General features: G+C 46.8%; 1 protein-coding gene across 1 annotated transcript in view; it reads right to left on the reverse strand.

Annotated features, from left to right (window-relative positions):
- Ergic1 (endoplasmic reticulum-golgi intermediate compartment 1) overlaps positions 1-16,996 on the reverse strand; it is a 115,911-nt gene that overhangs the window by 58,281 nt on the left and 40,634 nt on the right. The window contains exon 2 of the mRNA XM_004665019.3: positions 6,045-6,106. Within this exon, the coding sequence (XP_004665076.1) occupies positions 6,045-6,106 (62 nt within the window). The remainder of the gene's footprint in view (positions 1-6,044; positions 6,107-16,996) is intronic.

Below are 16,996 nucleotides of genomic sequence, written 5' to 3' on the forward strand. Positions count from 1 at the left end.
TCCTGGGTGATGGGATTAAAGGCATGTGTCACCACACTTGGCTCCTTGTTTTTTTCTTTGAGGTACAGTCTCACTCTAGCCCATGCTGACCTGGAATTCACTATGTAGTCTCAAGCTGGCCTTGAATTCACAGTGATCCTCCTATCTCTGCCTCTCGAGTGCTGGGATTAAAGGCTCTTATTTATTTATTTATTTTGAGAGAGAGAGAGAAAAAAGAATGTGCCTTGCGACTGAGCCCCCTTTGTGCATCTGGCTTTACATGGGTACCGGGGAACTGAACCCTGAGCTTGTAGGCTTTGCAAGCACTTTATACACTAAGCCATTTCCCCAGACCCCCAAACCAACACATTTTCAATTTTAATTTAAAGGCATTGGCATTTAGGTATCATAGTGAAAAAAAAAAGTGATACCTATAGACTGGAGAGCTGGCTCAGTGTTTAAGGTGCTTGTCTGCAAAGGCTAATGACCTGGGTTCATTTCCCCAGTACCCACATAAAGCCTGAAAAATGGCTCATGCATCTGGAGTTTGTTTGGAGTGGCTAGAGATCCTGGTGTACCTATTCTCTCTCTTTGCAAATAAGTAAATAAATAAACAAAACTATTTTTTAAATTAAATTAAATTTAATTTTTTATCTTTTCACAATTTTTATTAACATTTTCTATGATTATAAAAAATATCCAATGGTAATACCCTCCCCCCCACACTTTCCCCTTTGAAATTCCATTCTCCATCATATTACTGCCCCATCTCAATCATTCTACTTACATATATATAATACCAACCTATTAAGTACCCTCCTCCCTTCCTTTCTCTTCCCTTTTTATCTCCTTTTTAACTTACAAAACTATTTTTAAAAAGTGATACCTAGGGCTGGAGAGATGGCTTAGTGGTTAAGGTGCTTTCCTGCAAAGCCCAAGGACCCAGGTTCAGTTCTCCAGGTCCCATGTAAGCCAAACAACCACCCATATACTAAGGGCTTATGTATTCTTCCCTAAACACGTTTGATTTCCCTTAATTGGGAAACCAAGGCTCAGAGACGTGAAGCGACTTGCCCAAAGATACATGCTATGTGGGAGAATGAACTTAGATCTTTGTGACAGGAGAGCCTGTGTGATGCACAAGACGCCACTTGGCTGTTCTGTCCCCTTCTCCTCAACACAGGAAGACACGTGCAGACACCCAGCTGGAGGAAGGACCGAAAGAGCCAGCCAGAGTGGTGGGGATCCCCAAGGCTACTAACTCAAACTAAGAATAGACTTGTGAAGGAGGCAGTGGTCCAGGCTGACTGCCTGGTCCCTAAGACAGTCAGTAGTGAGGGTCTCTCTCTCATACCAAGCTGAGGAGAGGCTGCGGGGGTGGGCATCGAGCAAGTCTCACCCAAGACAGACCTGGCTCCCCAGTTCTGCAAGCTGTCAACTTCAGATGAGTCATTTCTCTCTGAGCTCACGCTCACATCTGAGCAGTGAAACCAAAGCTCCCCCTCAGTGCAGGTGGCTTTGCTTTGTTCTACGTACTCTTGCAGATGCCTTTTCTGCTGGGGACCAGCAGTGATACCTAAGATAGCACAGCTCCCGCACCGCTTCCTCCGGCCTCCCCCATGTCCACACCTTACGTAACCGTGGCACTTCTCATCCTAACTCAGCTGAGCCTTCACGCAGACCTCACCAGCTCATTCTCTCACGAATGCTGGCTCTGGAGTTGCACGACTCCACCCCGCACTTCCTCACCTGGGTCCTTCTCTGATCCGCGGCAACTCCCTCACTCTCCTCTAGGCTTTTCAAAGCCTTGTCCCCTTGGGGACAAACTGATCAGGCATCAGTAGACGTCCTTCAGTGTGGGATCCTCATACTTTCCCCCAGTCAGGGTGGGTTGTAGCTTCCTGGGGAAGAGTCCCCAAAGGCATGGTGCCTCGGTAGGGTTTGACGTTTGCACGACAGATCACCATGATGCCAAGGTTCCTCAGTTGGTTGGGTGGTGTCTCCAGGTTTCCCATAGGAAAACTACTATTTTAAATTTCTCTTCTCTTTTATTTATTTATTTATTTATTTATTTTGGTTTTTTGAGGTAGGGTCTCACTCTGGCCCAGGCTGACCTGGAATTCACTCTGTAGTCTCAGGGTGGCCTTGAGCTCATGGTGATCCTCCTACCTCTGCCTCCGGAGTGCTGGGATTAAAGGCGTGTGCCACTACACCTGGCTTCATTTATTTGTTTTCAAACTTTATTTATTTAGCTTACCACATATCATATTTCCTTAAAGCTTTTTCATATAGCATCAGTTTTGGTTGACCTCAACCACCACCACCACCTCCTCCTCCTCCTCCTCCTCCTCCTCCTCCTCCTCCTACTTCTGCCCTCTATCTCTCTTTCTTTCTCTCTTGCTGTCACGCTGCCTACCCTCCCATCTTATTCTGGGCATCTTATGCATTTTACTACTCTACCTTCACTCTTAAAGCCTCTTTTCTTTTCCTCCTCTAATAGGCCCCTTTCTTGGTTTCCTAGGCTCTGCATATACGGATTTTTTTTTTTTAACACAAATGCACTTACATAGAAATTAGAAGGTAGGATCTGCATATGAGAGAGACTTGCAAAAGTTATCTTTCTGAGCGTGGGTTGCCTCAGTATACGATTTTCCAGTTCTTTCCACCTTCCTGCAAATTTCATCATTTCATTCTTCTTTACAGCTGAATAAAACTCCACTGTGCGTATGCATCATATTTTCATTAGCCCTTCATCTGCTGATTCCATTTCCTAGCTGTTGTGACCAGAGTAGCAATGAACACAGATGCACAAATATCCCTGCAGTAGGTTATACTGTGTTCTGGGCATATGCTCAGGAGTATACGGCTGGGTCACATGGAAATCCTACTTCTAGTTTTGTTCAGAAACTTCCACATTGATTTCCATAGTGCCTGTACCAGTACACGTCCCCACCAACAATGAATAAGGGTTCTTGTTTCTCCGCATCCTTCCGTGTTTGTTGTTACTGGTTTCCTTGAAGCATCAAGCCATTCTAACTGGGCTGTGATGTACTCTCAAAGGCGTTTTAATTTGCATTTTCCTGATGTCTAGGGATGGTGAGCACTTTTAAAATGTTTATTAGCCGCTTGTATTTCTTCTTTTGAGAATCACTGTTCCTTAGCCAAAGCAATCCTGAGCAAAAGAATAGTGTTGCAGGGCTGGAGAGATGGCTCAATGGTTAAGCAGTTTGCCTACAAAGCCTAACAGCCCAGGTTCAATTCCCTAGTACCTATGTAAAGGCAGATGTACAAAGTGGTGCATGCATCTGGAGTTCCTTTGCAGCGGCTGAAGGCCCTGGTGTGCTCATTCTCTCTGCCTGTCTAGCTGTTCCCTATCTCTCTCTCTCTCTGCTTGCAAATAAATAATTTTTAAAAAGAACAGTGTTAGAGGAATCTTTGTCCTTTTTCTTTGACAACAGGCCACTACATCTGGGTCTCACTCAAGGAGCAGTTACCCTCCCTCCTAGGTAGGCAAGTATCTGAGTATCAGGAATTCTTTAGGAAGTCTTGTGTTCTCACCCCATTCATTTACATCAGTAGGGACTCATTTCTCCTCAATCTCTGATTTATTCATTTGTAAGCACAGTGAGAAAGAAAAGAATGTAAGGGAGTACCAGGGCCTCTTGCTGCTGCAAACAAAATCCAGATACTTGACTCACTTTGATCACCCTGCTTTACGTGGGTCCTGGGGGATCAAATTCGAGCCTGCAGGCTTCGCAAACCAGCACCTTAACCACTTAGCTCCCCAGCTCCTTTCCCCTCATTCATCGAGTTCCAAACCCAAAGCTGTTATTTATTTAATTCCTTTCCAGTTCTGGCCCTTGGGTCCTCACCACACTCTGCTGACACAGGTGCCTGAGCTCAGATAACGTCTTCTATGTCTGGCATTGGACAGGGCCATTTCGCTAAGGAGCCCTGGTGCCGTCATCAGTAGCAACTTTGGTCTATGGAAACCAAAGTCAGGGTGACTTTGTGACTTTTTTTCTTAAATGGATAAAATATATATATATATATTTTAAAATGTATTTATTTGTTTGAGAGAGAGAGAGAGAGAGAATGGACATGCCAGGGCTTCTAGCCACTGCAAACAAACTCCAGATGCATGTGCCACCATGTTCATCTGGCTTACGTGGGTCCTGGGGGAGTGAACCTGGGTCCTTAGGCTTTGCAGGCAAACACTTGAATGGCTCAGCCAGCTTTCCAGCCCCAGAATATTCTTATGTTAAAATCTCAAATCAACAGATGGGTGTGGTGGTGCATACCATTAATCCCAGCACTCAGGAGGCAGAGGTAGGAGGAACACTGTGAGTTCAAGGCCACTCTGAGACTACATAGCAAATTCCAGGTCAGCCTGGGCTACAGCAAGAACTTACCTCAAAACAAACAAACAAACTCAAATCATTTCAACGTTGTGAAGGTAAAAGTAATCCTCCCTCCCACCTCCAAATCCCATTTCCTCTCCCCAAACTGCTGCTTTAAATCTAATGTGGAGTGCTTAGGGGATCCTCGAGGGACTTTGCACCACAGATGTATTCACATATTGGAATAGTTATGGACACATCATGAGACAGCTTAGGCACGGGTCCCAAGTTTAAACAGGAAATACAAGTTTCACACACATATATTCCACATAGCCTGAGGTAATACAGTATCTTCAGTGACCTTGAGTACGGCCTGTCCCATAAGGCCAGGTGTGGATTTTCCATCTGTAGTGCTTGTCAGAGTTCAGATGGTGTTGGGATTTGGAAGCCGGAGAAAATTAAAGAGTTCCAGGACTCTCACTGTCTTACCCAGCCCCCTTTCTCTCCCCTCACCACCTGGCCACGTGCGGTCTGGGAATGAGGATAGCTCTAGATTAAGAGGGAAGGCTGGGCTGGGGGGACAGCTCAGCAGTGAGGGCGCATGCCCGTGAAGCCTGAGGACCCAGGTTCCATTCTCCATGTAAGCCAGAAGCAAAAGGTGACAACATGGGTCTGGAGTTTATTTGTAGTGGCTGGAGGCCCTGGCATGCTTATTCTCTCTCTCACACACACACAAATAAGCAAATAAAAATATTTTTACAAACTATAAAGATAGAGGAAAGGCCACCTCTCCCCACCCCGCCCCCCAGTTTCCACCTCTACACAGCACCCAAGGCCTCTCCCCCACAGGTGAGTTTCTTTCCCCTCTCTATAAAACCCTCTCCCTGCTCCTCACTCCTGCTCTACATGCATACATCCCTCACCCCTTCTCTCCTCTCTTTTCCCTCTCTATCCCTCCTTCTCCCCCCTCTCTCTCATTTTGGTTCATATACTTCCCTTGCTCTGTCCTTTCCTTCCTTCTTCCTCTCCACCATTATGATACAGTCTTGGACCCAAGAAATTGTCTGTCTGTCTGTAAGTCTCTAGATCTGGGGCTTCCCTCCCACTTTTTCAGATCACGCCAGTCTATCCTGACATTAGATAAGACCCTGGGGGCTGGGGAGATGGCTCAGTGGTTAAGGCGTTTGCCTGCAAAGCCTAACGACACGGGATTGCTTCCCCAGTACCCATGTAAAGCCAGATGCATAATGTGGTGCATGCATTTGGAGTTTGTCTGCTTAGGAAAAAAAAAAGACCCTAGACCCCCAAAATTGTCTGTCTTGGTTCTCTATTGCACACCTTGGGACTAACAGGGATATAGCTTAGTGGTAGAGTGTTTGCCTAGTCTGCATGAGGCCCTGGGCTTGCTTCCCAACACTGTCAGAAAAAAACAAGTTTTGGATTTTAGATTTGCAGATTAGGCATCCTTAACCTGTATCGATAATGTCTTTGTCTATCCTTCCAGAAATTGAGGATCCTCTCACTTTGCAGGGTTATAGCAAGGATGGAGAGTCCATGTGGAAATGGGTGAAGGGCGTGGCAGGATGCTCAGCATGTTTTCCTTCCAGATTTTCTTTCTTTCTTTCCCTCCCTGGTCTAGAGCTCTGCACAGACCTGAAGGACTGCTAATGGTGGGGAGGGCAAGGGGGTGACAGGGGAGTAGTGGTGAGAAAGACAGCTACTCACTGATGGCCCCAGTGTAGGTTGGCTGCGTCAGATCCTTGGGTACCTTCCTGTAGATGTCAAACCTGTGGGGAAGAAACAACATCAGTGAGGCACGTGTTCCTCCCGACACTTACTAGCCAAGGTCCTCACACGACTTCGCCCACTCTCCTGTTTACATTTTTGTACACTTCTTGGTGGGCTGTCCCTCCAACAGAATGTAACCTCCCTGAGGACAGGGGCCTTGTTAGCTTTTGTTAGGGGCAGGTACAAGCCAAGTAACTGGAATGAGTCTTGGGGATCAGGAACAGGCTCTTTGTCCCTCGAGTTATATGATGGTAATGTGTTTGTTTTTTTGAGGTAGGGTCTCACTCTAGCTGAGGCTGACCTGGAACTCACTATGTAGTCTCAGGGTGGCCTCGAACTCATGGCCATTCTCCTACCTCTGCCTCACGAATGCTGGGATTAAAGGCGTGCGCCACCACGGCCGGCTTGGTATTGCGTTCTCGCTCATGCCACCTCTCCATCCCCTCTTCCCTCTCCTGCCTCCACCTCCATCCTCCTGGTTCCACTGGCCCCATGCACTCTGTCAGCTCCTGCCTATAGAGTGAGGTTAGTGCAAAATCTAGCCTGGAGACCAGTCTTGGCATCAGAGGGGCAGGCTCTCGGCTTTGATTTTCCTCCCTGGAAGCTGAGTTGCCTTTATTTTCTATGAATCCCATCAGAATCTAGGGGAACCCTGGCATATGGCAGAAAAGAGAATGGGGGCTGGGGCTGGAGAGATGGCTTAGTGGTTAAGCGCTTGCCTGTGAAGCCGAAGGATCCCGGTTCGAGGCTCGATTCCCCAGGACCCATGTTAGCCAGATGCACAAGGGGGCACATGCATCTGGAGTTTGTTTGCAGTGGCTGGAGGCCCTGGCATGCCCATTCTCTCTCTTTTTCTCTCACTCTCTTTCTCTGTCTGTTGCTCTCAAATAAAAAATAAACAATTTTTTTTAAAATGGGGGCTTTGGAATCAGGTAACTACAGGATCCATTCTAGCTCTGTTCTGACTGCCAGTGGCTGGTTCAGAGTTAGGACCCTGGAATTAGATGGCCCTGGTTCAAATCATGGAGTGTCCTCTTCCTCAGGAATTGAACAGTTAAAAAAAAAAAAGAAAAAAAAACAATTAAGTGGGATGAGGAGATAGCTTAGTGGTTAAGGCACTTGCCTGTGAAGCCTAAAGACCAGGTTCAACAACCCACGAAGGCGAAGTTTGATTGCAGTGGCTAGAGGCCCAGTGTGCCAATCCTCTCTCCTCTCATAAAAATAAAATTAAAAATTAAAAAAAGCAATAAAAGAATCAAACAACGGAGGGATCATACTAAAAAATAAATAAATAAATAAGGCAATTTAAACGGGCTCCTACCGGCCAAAGAAGAGACAGCGTGAGTATCAAAATAACAGTAGTCATAGATGACAAACTACCCTTGGGAAGATAGAAAGCCAAACATCTACGTAGCTGCAAAGCCTAATGATCCAGGTTTGATTCCCCAGTACCAATGTAAAGCCAGCTGCACAGTGGCATATGCACCTAGAGCTTGTTTGCAGTGGCTAGAGGCCCTGGCATGCCCATTCTCTCTCTCTCTCTCTCTGCAGATAAATACAAGTTAAAATTTCTTTAAAAAAGGAAAGAAATGATTGGACAAAAATATGAGAGGAATAGGCTATTGACATAGCTTCATAGCACCTCCCCCTAAAGTTCTTATTAATTACAAAGGGAAGAAGCAACTTTATCAGACAGAAACTTGGCAGGCATCATCTGAGCTAGGTAGAGAGCGCAAACATCAGCAGGTGGGAGCCAAGGTCCCAATCCATATTCCTCAAATGCCCCATGAGCACAGCACCACCTCAGCTCAGCATGGATCTTGTCTCTCATGGACGGTTCGATCTGATCATGAGGGAGCCACCACCTGAACCCAACTTGATAGTTTGCCAGCATTTGTCACAAGTGTCAAGGTGACAAAGGACAAGCAAAGAAGGAAGGAACTATTGGATTAGAGGAGACTGGGCAGACACAACAATTGAACCCAACATGAGATCACATCACATCTCTTTTTCTGGCTCAGATAAAAAGAACGTTTGAGTAAGACTTGCAGCTTTGTCAAAAGCACTGGATAATGCTATTGCCCTTATCTCGATAACAGTACTGTCTGCTAGCTTTTCATTGTTGTGACAAAATACCCAAGCAAATCAAGTCCAAGGAGGAAAGGTTTATTTTCGAGGATTCAATCCATGTTTGGCTGCCTCTGGCTCTGGTCCTGAGTTGAAGGAGAATGTCATTGTGGTGGGAACATGTGGCTGAGGAAGAGGCTCATCTCATGGCTATGGATGGATGGAGGGAGAGAGACTGTGGACACAATATATCTTTCAAGGATACCCCTGAGTGACCTACTTCCTCCAACTGAGCCCAGCCCTTACAGTTTTCATCACATCCCAATAGTCCACTGTCCTCAGGATCCAACCCATGCCAAACAGTGTTACACAGGGGACTAACCCTTTAGCATGCAGCCTTTGGGGAAGCCTGGGTAAAGATGATAACCACTCTGTGCTCTTTTTGCAACTTGGGGGGCATGTGTAAAGTGACTTCAAAATGACAAGTTAAAATCAAATAAGGGCTGGAGAGATGGCTCAGAGGTTAAGGCACTTGCCTGCAAGCCTAAGGACTCAGGATCAATTCCCCAGTACCCATGTAAACCAGATGTACAAAGTGGCACATGCATCTGGAGTTCTTTGCAGTGGCTGGAGACTCTGGTGTGCTCATTCTCTTTCTCTCTCAAATAAATAAATAAAAATTTTAAAAGGAAATAATATTAAAAAATACTCTCTTTCCCTGTCAACTAAATAAAAACAAAATATTTTTTAAAAGGGCTGGAGGGATGGCTTAGCAATTAAAGCATTTGTCTGCTAAGCCAAAGGACCCAGGTTTGATTCCCCAGGACCCACATTAGCCAGATGCACAAGGGGATGCACACATCTGGAGTTTGTTTGCAGTGGCTGGAGGCCCTGGTGTGCCCATTCTCTCTCTCTCTCTCTGTTAAATAAATAAAAATAAAATATTTCAAAAAATCAAATGGAAGATTTTTTAAAAAGATGAGAAAAGGGATGCTACTTAAAATCCCACTTAATCTGCCTTTTGCAGACGCATTTTCCTGTGAGGCACAATAGAGAGATAGGGAAAATTATGAGGACATGAAAAGGGAAAAGCGCTCCTCACCCTAAAGTCTGCTTGAAGTCTCTCACCAGCTGAAAAGCAAGAATTCCAGCACAATTAACAACTGCTTAAGACCCTGTCCCTTCACAAGTTGGCACCCTGCAATTTACTTTAGGAACCTCACCAGAAACCCCACTTACAGTGAAAGCCATGTCCTATACCACTCTGTGCTCATTTGCTTTCACAAGGATGTGGTGGGCAGGAGTGGAGGCATTGGAAATCTGGGAATTCATCACTCGTTCATTAAGCATGTGCCCCATCCAGCAGTGTTCTGGAAGGTGGGGAAATGGAACTGATCAAGGGTGACACAGCCTCTGCCCTTGCAAGGCTGTCAATCCAGCAAAACTTCTGATTTCTTTTTTGTAATTTTTCAAGGTAGGGTCTCACTCTAGCCCAGGCTGATCTAGGTAGGATTCACTATGCAGTCTCAGGCTGGCCTTGAACTCACAGTGATCCTCCCACCTCTGCCTCCCAAGCACTGGGATTAAAGACATGTGCCACCATGGCCAGCTTAGCAAAACTTGTGACTCCTTATAAAAGGCCACTAGAGTGGGTACCTGAGGCATGATACCCCCACTACTGCATTGGGGCTTACTGTAGTCTTCATGACCCCATAGTGAATCCCATAAGCCCAGTGAGGAAGGCCCCAGGGAAATGGGAAGAGAGGGAATGAAAGAGTATAATCTGTTATTATGTATTTATGTACATACACATACACACAGTCTTGTCTCAAAAGACCATCTGAACATAATGTATGCCTGGAGGCTGGAGAGGTTGCCTAGTGGTTAAGGTGCTTACATAGGTAATGTATGCCAATGACTCCACTCCCACAGTACAGACTCAGGCTGGAGAGTGGTAGTGGGGTAAAGGGAGAAAGGACCTTGGTTTCAGAGATGACCACAAGACAAGTGAGTCAGTAGTGAATGCCCCTGGGAAGCGGGGCCACCAGGAATCTGATAAGATGGCCAGGCACGTGCATGTGATCAGGAAATGAGCCACACATCCTGTTCTTAGTCCCTTCCAGTGGTGATGGGCTCAGGCTTGGCCATCCCCTGCTCAGAAAATGTAGAGGAAAGGTTAAAGAGAATGAAGAAAGGAAAAGGGATGTTTGGTGCCAACCCGCTCTGTGCTACGCCAACGCTGGGTCCTGGAATAGTATGGTCTCATCGAACTCTCTTGGCCAACATGAGTCAGGTAGTATTTCACTTTACAGGTGGGGATCAGAGTCCCATGGCTTAATTCCTCACACTGGGTGAAGTGCCCTGGCAAGGGTCTGTAGCCAGGCATCTTTCTAATTCCCGATGCATCTCCCACAATGTGGGGACAAGCTGGGTCAATTAGGTAGAAAGATTAAAGACCTGGCGTCGCTTGGTCTCACAACAGAGAAAGCTACAGGTAGGCTTGTCATGGCCGTCAGTAGACATAAAGTGACTCTCCTGGTCTCCCCACCAACCAGGGAGTTTCTCGGGCAGGCTTCAGCCTTACCATCTGCCCAACTCTGCTCAGTCCAGGCTCTGAGGGAATGAAGAGACCAACACAGAAATGAGGTCCAGGGATGGCCTTAAAGTCCTAAAGAGGGGCTGGAGAGATGGCTCAGCAGTTAAAGTGCTTGCCTGCAAAGCCTAAGGACCCAGGTGCAATTCTCCAGGACCCATGTAAGCCATGTGTACAAGGTGGTGCATGCATCTGGAGTTCGTTTGTGGTGGCTGGAAATCCTGATGTGCCCACTCTCTCTCTCATATAATTCAATAAAAATATTTTTTTAAAAAAAGACCCCAAGAGGCCAGGTGAGGTGCTGCGTGACTAAATGCCCAGCACTCAGGAGGCTACACTAGAAGATCCCAAGTGCAGGCTAGCCTGGGCTACCAGTGAAACATTTAAAAAAAGGAGGGGATGGCTAGGGCAATTGCTCAGTGATCAAAGGTGCTTGCTTGCAAAGCCTGCCAGTCTAGGTTTAATTCCCCAGTACCACGTAAAGACAGGTGACAAAGTGGTATAGGCATCTAAGTTTATTTGCAGTGGTGAGTGGCCCTGGAATGCCCATACTCTCCTCCCTCTTTCTCCCTCCCTCCCTCCCCCTCTCCAATAAATAAGTATTTTAAAATATTTATTTATTTATTGGAGGGGGAAAGGATAGGTACACCAGGGCCTCCAGCCTCTGCAAATGAACTCCAGACACATGTGCCCTCTTGTGAATTTGGCTTTACGTGGGTACTGGGGAACGGAACCCAGGTCCTTGGGCTTTGCAGGCAAGCACCTTAAATGCTGAGCCACCGCTCTAGCCTAAATTATTATTTTTTTTAAAGATTAACCATCACACCTTGGTAGTTTTCATGTCCTTGTCTCTCAGAGAACACATGGGGCACAGAGACATCTTGGTCACCACAACCAGGGCTTGGGGTGCTACTGGCCAGCGGACAGAGGTCACATCCACTGCTGAAACCCAACTGTACAGGACAGCCTCCAGGAGGAAGGAGGAGCAGCCTGCGTGTCCACAGGGCTGCAGGGGAGACAGCCTGTTCTCCACGGAACAGGGCGTGGGGGCCGTGCACGTCTCCATCCACTCTGTACCCTCGTCAAGCAGCCTCAGGGGCTGTGCTGGTGAGGTCACGGCCACAGCCCTGATGGCCCCATGGACACTAAGAACCTGGAGTTAAGGGTCCTTCTTGCGCTATGCCTGAGAATGCAGAAAACAAAACAAAAAGCTGGGCACAGAAACCCCCAGTACAAAGGTGAAGTCCACATGGATTTATTTTGTGGCCTGTTATGATGGTGTAGAAAGTACAAACGGTCACCATTTGATACAAAATGGTAGTAAGCCCATACCTCCAGCTTCCTCATATCTTAAAATAAAACGGTGCCGTAGGAACCCACGTCAAGGTCGCCACTGGGAGTTGGTGAGAAAACAGGATTTACTTAGCAGAAACGCATTTCACAGGCCACCTCTAGCCTGGAGCGGGAGGAGGGCCGCTAGCTTGACCCAAAATAAACACGCAAGTCCTTCCCTGCTCCCCAGCGGGGAAACTGCTGCTGGAAACGTCTAACGTATTTCATCTGTGATTTCTTTTCATAGCAGAACGCCTCAGCTTTGCCATTTTAACTTTTCATGGCTGTGCCTCACTTGTCCCCTGTTCTTGCAGATCAATCTTGGTCACTCTGTGGTCTGCCGTATGTGGGTGGCTCTAGGGCAGGAGCCTGTGATGTCAAAGTTTCCGAGGCTTAATGAAATTAGACACCATTTAGGAGCAAGTCATTGGAATTGGTGGGTCATTTGTCCCCAAAATAGTCAGCCAGGTTCTCAGTTGGACCTTTGGCCTGGTCAGCCCTGACCACCAGCCTGGCAGAGCCCTCAGTGCCAAGCGCCAAGAAGAGAGATGAACTATATACTCATCTGTTCTTATTCATTCTCTCCACCTCACTGAAGACCAGAAGGACAGGGATCTGATGACGTACACGTGTGTGTGCATGTGCATGTGCGTGTATGTGCACACGAGTATGCGTATGGGAGCTTGGGGGGGGGGGCAAACAGGAAAATAAGTACCCCTAATTTAGTGAGGACAGGATGCAAAAGAGCCTTACAATCTCTTTCACTTCCCTCCCATGGGAATCCTGACCTGGGCATTCGCATGCGCTCACACCACCCTCTCCCACCAACTGGAATTCAAGTGTGTCTGTCTCCAGTCAAGGCAGAGGGCTCTGAGAGGGAGATCGTGCTAACAGAGTCACAGCTGTGACCACAGCGACTCACGCTCCAAGTCTGCCACAGGACACCTGCCTCAACCTAGGCTGCCTGGAGGACGGGATGGGCTGGGGAAATGGAGGAGGAAGGCTTAGATATGAGGGAGGTTGGAACGATGACCCCTGGTACACACAGCTATGTGATGCTGATGTCACTAATATATATAAAGCTTTCTCCCTCGAGCTTCCCTTTGAGGCGCTCTCCCCAGACCTTGTTCCTACATTGTGGTCTCTGACCTCTGCATGGCCTCCCAGCTGGGTAGCTTGCCCTTCTGCCTCATCCCACACATGACCTTTCCCATCCCAGAGAATCCTTTGTGACCACAGAGTCCTGGCCTCTCCCCTCCTCCTTTACACAAAGCCTAAGTCTGGCCAAAGAAGTAAAGGAGGAACCGCGCTGCTCCCAGAAGGCTGGACAAGTTCCCTTGAGCATCCCAGAGCAGACTCCTTTCCTCTGGGCTCTGAGCACAGTCTCATGGTCTAACCTGGAGACAGCTATAGGGGCCTTCCACCCCAGCTGTGTGGCTGGATTAGACTGTCCCTGGATCTTCCATAGGCCAGGTAAGGCCTGACCCATTAATAACACCCAGCAAATTTCAGGTGAAGATAGGACATGATGTCTTCACAAGGCTGCTGATTATGGTGTCGACTGCAATAGCAAGTGGCTGGAGCTGGTCCAAACCCCCCAGGCAGAGGAGATGGATGTGTGCAAACGGTACGGATCTGACGTAGAGGATGGCACAGATACCAAGAGGAATAAGCTTGGGGACACAGGGAACCTCCGAACGTACAAGAGAAAAAAAAAAAGGCCAAAGTCAAGAGCTGTGTTCTCTATGGAATGATATGTGTGTGCAGAGCTGTGGGGAATAGTAATAAATTGACACCGTTGCTCATATATGTTAAAAGCAAAATAATGGAAGGTGAAACAAAGTGCATACAGTGGTTACCTCGTGATTCTGAGATGTATAAAATCTTAAATATTCAGGGATGAAGTGGACAAAAGTGTAAGATGCACACACTGAAAACCAGAAACTACTGCCGAGAGAAATAAATAACGGGAAAGTACACGGATGGGTCAGTGTTAGGAAGAGAGCATTTTTCCCCACACTCACCATAGGCACATTTGTAGAAATAGTCCTAAGATTCTCATTGAAATGCAAATGGCCTATAACAGTTAAAACAATTCTGAAAAAGAACAAAATTGTATCTGAGAGCATGACTTTACTACAAACCTTGAGAAAAAGAGGGAAAAAAATCTTCATGATTTGAAGTTAGGCAGGATTTTTTTTTTTTTAAAGAAGAGATATCACAAAGTATTAACTCATAAAATAAAAAGTTGATCAATTAGTCCTTCGCATGAAATCAGCCCAAGCCTGGAGTCTCAAAAGAACGAATCCACTAGGCAGGGAAAAAAAAAAAAAAAAAAAAAAAAAAACAGAAAATTTACTGAATATAAGACCAGAATTCCATGACCCAGCCCCTTGCCAAAAGACCCGCAGCCTACACCTTCTCATTGAGAAGTTAAGCCTCATTGTGAGCTTTGATGAAGACACACGATAGCATCGATCCTCCGTATGAACCCGCCATTCCATGCTAGGTGTCTGCCCAAGATCCGTGAGAAACTGCATCCAGACCACAATGTACCTGAATACTCATGGATTCCATTTATATCCCAAGCAGGCCAACAACCTAAAGAGTCACTGACAGGTTAAGTGTGGCCTAGGTATCCACCAGGTTGTTACTCAAAATAAAAAGCAAATGTACTTTTGACACACGCAGCCACACGGATGGACTCTCAAAATAAGGATCTGGGGCTGGACAGATGGCTTAGCAATTAAGGTGCTTGCCTGTGAAGCCTAAGGACCCTGGTTTAATTCCCCAGGACCCACATAAGCGAGATGCACATGGTGGCACATGTGCCTGGAGTTTGTCTACAGTGGTTAAAGGCCCTGGTATGCCTGTTCTCTCTCTTTGCAATAAATAAATTAAAAATTTTTTTAAAACGATACTGAATAAAAGGCAAGCGATGGTGCATATAACATCATTCCATCCACAGAGAATTCTAGAAAATACAAAGTAACCAGGTGAGTGACAACATATTGTCAGTTGAGGACAGTACAGTGAAGCTCTGGGAAGGAAGAGATAATGTTTGCTGCCTTCACTGTGATTGTCATGGGTATGTATATATCCCAGCCTTATCCAGTAGTACAATTTAAACCGACGGTATCTATTGTGCATCACTTACAGATGAATTTTAAATTTTTATTTATTTATTTATTATTTGAGACAGAGAGAAGGGGGGGAGAGAGAGAGAGAGAGAGAGAGAGAGAGAGAGAGAGAGAGAGAGAGAGAGAGAGAATGGGCGAGCCAGACCCTCTAGCCAGTGCAAATAAACTCCAAACAGAAGCATCACCTTGTGCATCTGGCTTACATGGGACCTGGAGAATCGAACTTGGGTTCTTAGGCTTCACAGACAAGCACCTTAACTGTTAAGCCATCTCTCCAGCCCCCAGATGAACATTTTAATAACCATCCCGACCACAACGTATTCAACACATGACGTAATCCAGGAGGCCTTAATGATACCTCAGAGCAACACCAACAAAAGCCTTGTTGGCAGCTTCCAAGACGCCAGGCTGCCGCTTCAGTAATTCTAAAAACTGAAGATTGGTATATAAAGGGAAAACATTTACTCTGTGGTCAGTCAGTCAGTCAGTCAGTCAGTCTGTCTGTCTCTCTCTCCATCTATTCTATCCAGCCAAATCGTTGATGACACCAGAGTGTTATCTTACAGAAGAATTTCAAAGAATGCAGAAAGGTGAGAAAGATCAGAAAATTCAATGTTGTGAGGCCAAGAGGGGTCCAGACTCAACTGCCCCCCCCCCCAAGAAGCCATTCAGCTTGCAGACTCCTGGCCTGATTGTACAGTGAACTGCCCCAGAGCGGGACTTGGGGAGGTAGGGCTGCATTGCTGAGAAGTGTAATTAGAAGACCACACCTGCTAGAACTTACAACATACAGCGGGTGCTTCTTTCTGTCTTCAGCTATCTTGCCTAAGGCATTTAGCCTCTGCTCACTTCAACCGAGGTATGAGAAAGAGACCAGTGTGTCTCGGGTTCTGCCACATGGGTCAGGCACTGCCTAGACACCTGATCTCTTTTATCCCACTGAGCCCTATTCCACACTCAGGGAACAATGTTGACAAAAGCAGAAACTGGGGCGCAGAGAACCCAAGCCACTCGCCTAGGTTCACGCAGCCACAAAGAGGCTGAGGCAAGACTGGAACCCTGGTTAGGAGTCAAGAAGACAGCATACTGATTTTCTTGGACTAGCTCAAAACTCTGTGTTCGCCCTTGGGGACCTCCTATGCCCATGCAACAGGCCATGGGCATGTGGTAAGTAAATGGGGGGAGGAGAGGTACCATGGAGCTGCAGAGTTATACCACCTTGAGGGCCCCCACTGGCACCTGGCTCCCCTTGCCTGCAAAGACCACAATGCACTTAGGCACAGGAAGAAAGGCAGCCTGGCTTCCTGCTTGTCAAAGACATGGGGCTAAATAGGGACCCCCAATATGCTTCCAATTCACTGCAAACAGGCCGCACCGTCTGGCCCCACACCACTGGGATAGATGCTATTAATGGAAATGTATTCTTACAGGGGCAGAGCATGAGTGACTGGGATGGGGACAGGGGTTCAAAAGTGCCCCATCATGGGGTAAAAATACAGAGGACCTTTAAATGCTTTATGGTGGAGGCTATTCTGGGACTGTATTTCCATGCTTGTGGCTCCCTGCCAGGCATGGCCTTTGCAGAAGTTTAAAGCAGTAAACCGTGGGTATCAGTTTTTCCACTCATGGGGACGCAGGCCCGCGCCGAGGAACCTGCCGAAGGCTCTCTGGAGCTCCAGTGTGCCTTGGCCCTGCCCATTTGATTCGGTGTTGCTGGATTTTTGTAAAAGCACCTGGCAGGATGAAAATTTTAAGAA

This window comes from Jaculus jaculus, chromosome 6, assembly GCF_020740685.1.
Source record: "Jaculus jaculus isolate mJacJac1 chromosome 6, mJacJac1.mat.Y.cur, whole genome shotgun sequence".
Classification (NCBI taxonomy): Eukaryota; Metazoa; Chordata; class Mammalia; order Rodentia; family Dipodidae; genus Jaculus; species Jaculus jaculus.